Source organism: Oncorhynchus keta, unplaced genomic scaffold (assembly GCF_023373465.1).
Source record: "Oncorhynchus keta strain PuntledgeMale-10-30-2019 unplaced genomic scaffold, Oket_V2 Un_contig_1008_pilon_pilon, whole genome shotgun sequence".
Classification (NCBI taxonomy): domain Eukaryota; kingdom Metazoa; phylum Chordata; class Actinopteri; order Salmoniformes; family Salmonidae; genus Oncorhynchus; species Oncorhynchus keta.
Genome location: NW_026277009.1, coordinates 2,501 through 5,000, shown reverse-complemented (window position 1 = coordinate 5,000; position 2,500 = coordinate 2,501). Strand labels below are relative to the sequence as shown.

The following is a 2,500-nucleotide window of genomic DNA, read 5'->3' as shown; positions in this document are numbered from 1 at the left end:
AGGGGATTTAATGGACCTGTGTCTCTGAGGGGGATTTAATGGACCTGTGTGTCTCTGAGGGGATTTAATGGACCTGTGTGTCTCTGAGGGGATTTAATGGACCTGTGTCTCTGAGGGGGTTTAATGGACCTGTGTGTCTCTGAGGGGGATTTAATGGACCTGTGTGTCTCTGAGGGGGATTTAATGGACCTGTGTGTCTCTGAGGGGATTTAATGGACCTGTGTGTCTCTGAGGGGGATTTAATGGACCTGTGTGTCTCTGAGGGGGATTTAATGGACCTGTGTGTCTCTGAGGGGGTTTAATGGACCTGTCTCTCTGAGGGGATTTAATGGACCTATGTGTCTCTGAGGGGGATTTAATGGACCTGTGTGTCTCTGAGGGAGATTTAATGGACCTGTGTTTCTCTGAGGGGATTTAATGGACCTGTGTCTCTGAGGGGATTTAATGGACCTGTCTCTCTGAGGGGGATTTAATGGACCTGTCTCTCTGAGGGGGGTTTAATGGACCTGTCTCTCTGAGGGGGGTTTAATGGACCTGTCTCTCTGAGGGGGGTTTAATGGACCTGTCTCTCTGAGGGGGGTTTAATGGACCTGTCTCTCTGAGGGGGATTTAATGGACCTGTCTCTCTGAGGGGGGTTTAATGGACCTGTCTCTCTGAGGGGGGTTTAATGGACCAGTGTGTCTCTGAGGGGGATTTAATGGACCTATGTGTCTCTGAGGGGGATTTAATGGACCTGTGTGTCTCTGAGGGAGATTTAATGGACCTGTGTGTCTCTGAGGGGGATTTAATGGACCTGTGTCTCTGAGGGGGATTTAATGGACCTGTCTCTCTGAGGGGGATTTAATGGACCTGTCTCTCTGAGGGGTTTAATGGACCTGTCTCTGAGGGGGGGTTTAATGGACCTGTGTCTCTGAGGGGGGTTTAATGGACCTGTGTCTCTGAGGGGGATTTAATGGACCTGTCTCTCTGAGGGGGGTTTAATGGACCTGTCTCTCTGAGGGGGGTTTAATGGACCAGTGTGTCTCTGAGGGAGATTTAATGGACCTGTCTCTCTGAGGGGGATTTAATGGACCTGTGTCTCTGAGGGGGATTTAATGGACCTGTGTCTCTGAGGGGGATTTAATGGACCTGTGTCTCTGAGGGGGATTTAATGGACCTGTGTCTCTGAGGGGATTTAATGGACCTGTGTCTCTGAGGGGGATTTAATGGACCTGTGTCTCTCTGAGGGGATTTAATGGACCTGTGTGTCTGAGGGGGATTTAATGGACCTGTGTCTCTCTGAGGGGGATTTAATGGACCTGTGTGTCTCTCTGAGGGGGATTTAATGGACCTGTCTCTCTGAGGGGGATTTAATGGACCTGTCTCTCTGAGGGAGATTTAATGGACCTATGTGTCTCTCTGAGGGAGATTTAATGGACCTGTGCTGCTGGAGACATTCACTGCTCTAACTCTTTCTCTCTCTCACACAGCGGGTGGACTGTCTGTTGAAACAGGAACGTTTTGTTGAGGCTCTGTCCTTGGCCTGGTCCTTCCATGAGGGCACTGCCAAGGCTGTACTGGGTGAATAGTCTCCTCTTCCTCTCCTCCCTCTCCCTTTCCCCTCCTCTTCCACTCCTCTCCCTCTCCTCCTCCATTCCCCTCCTCTCCCTCTCGCTCTCCTCCCTCTCCCTCTCCTCTCCTCCTCCTCTCCCTCTCCTCCTCCTCCTCCCCTCCCTCTCCCTTTCCCCTCCTCTTCCGCTCCTCTCCCTCTCCTCCTCCTCTCCCTCTCCTCCTCCATTCCCCTCCTCTCCCTCTCGCTCTCCTCCCTCTCCCTCTCCCTCTCCTCCTCCTCTCCCTCTCCTCCTCCTCCTCCCCTCCCTCTCCCTTTCCCCTCCTCTTCCGCTCCTCTCCTCTCCTCCTCCTCTCCCTCTCCTCCTCCATTCCCCTCCTCTCCCTCTCCTCCTCCATTCCCCTCCCTCTCCCTCTCGCTCTCCTCCTCCTCTCCTCTCTCCCTCTCGCTCTCCCCCTCCTCTCCCTCTCCTCTCCTCTCCCCCTCCACTCCTCTCTTAGGGCTGGTTTATACTTTGTCTATTAACATGTCTATAGACAATTAGAATGCGAGTGTCTCTGGTCAGAACAACATTTAATTTATACTCCGGTGGAATGTCTGTAGCCCGTCACTCGTCCGTTGTCATGGTTACCTGACTGAGACCGCGACGACACACTCAACAACCGTAAACTATTTTCTGTAATTTAGCTCGCCATTAACGTGTAAATAATGGCCTTGTTGTGAGTTTATTTAGCTGTAATAATGAATATAAGTTAGCTTGTCAGCTATGACATGGTCATTATTTGAACGGGCTAGCCAGCTAAGCTAGCTAACAATCTAGAAACCAATCAAAAACATTGTTAAGAAAGTTGTTTTAAGTTACCTGGTTTTCTGGATTGACATCTACTAAAATGAATGTATAAACGGATGGGTTTATTGGTGTTTAAAAATTCAGCTTTTAGGCTATATTG

At 50.4% G+C, this 2,500-nt stretch overlaps 1 protein-coding gene across 2 annotated transcripts in view; it reads left to right on the top strand.

The window, feature by feature from the left end:
* LOC127916924 (vacuolar protein sorting-associated protein 8 homolog) overlaps positions 1-2,500 on the top strand; it is a 17,980-nt gene that overhangs the window by 14,207 nt on the left and 1,273 nt on the right. For both annotated transcript variants that reach the window (XR_008096565.1, XM_052500234.1), the window contains exon 8: positions 1,471-1,561. Coding sequence is in view for 1 of the 2 variants with exons in the window: in XM_052500234.1 (XP_052356194.1) it covers positions 1,471-1,561 (91 nt within the window). In the remaining variant the exon portion in view is untranslated. The remainder of the gene's footprint in view (positions 1-1,470; positions 1,562-2,500) is intronic.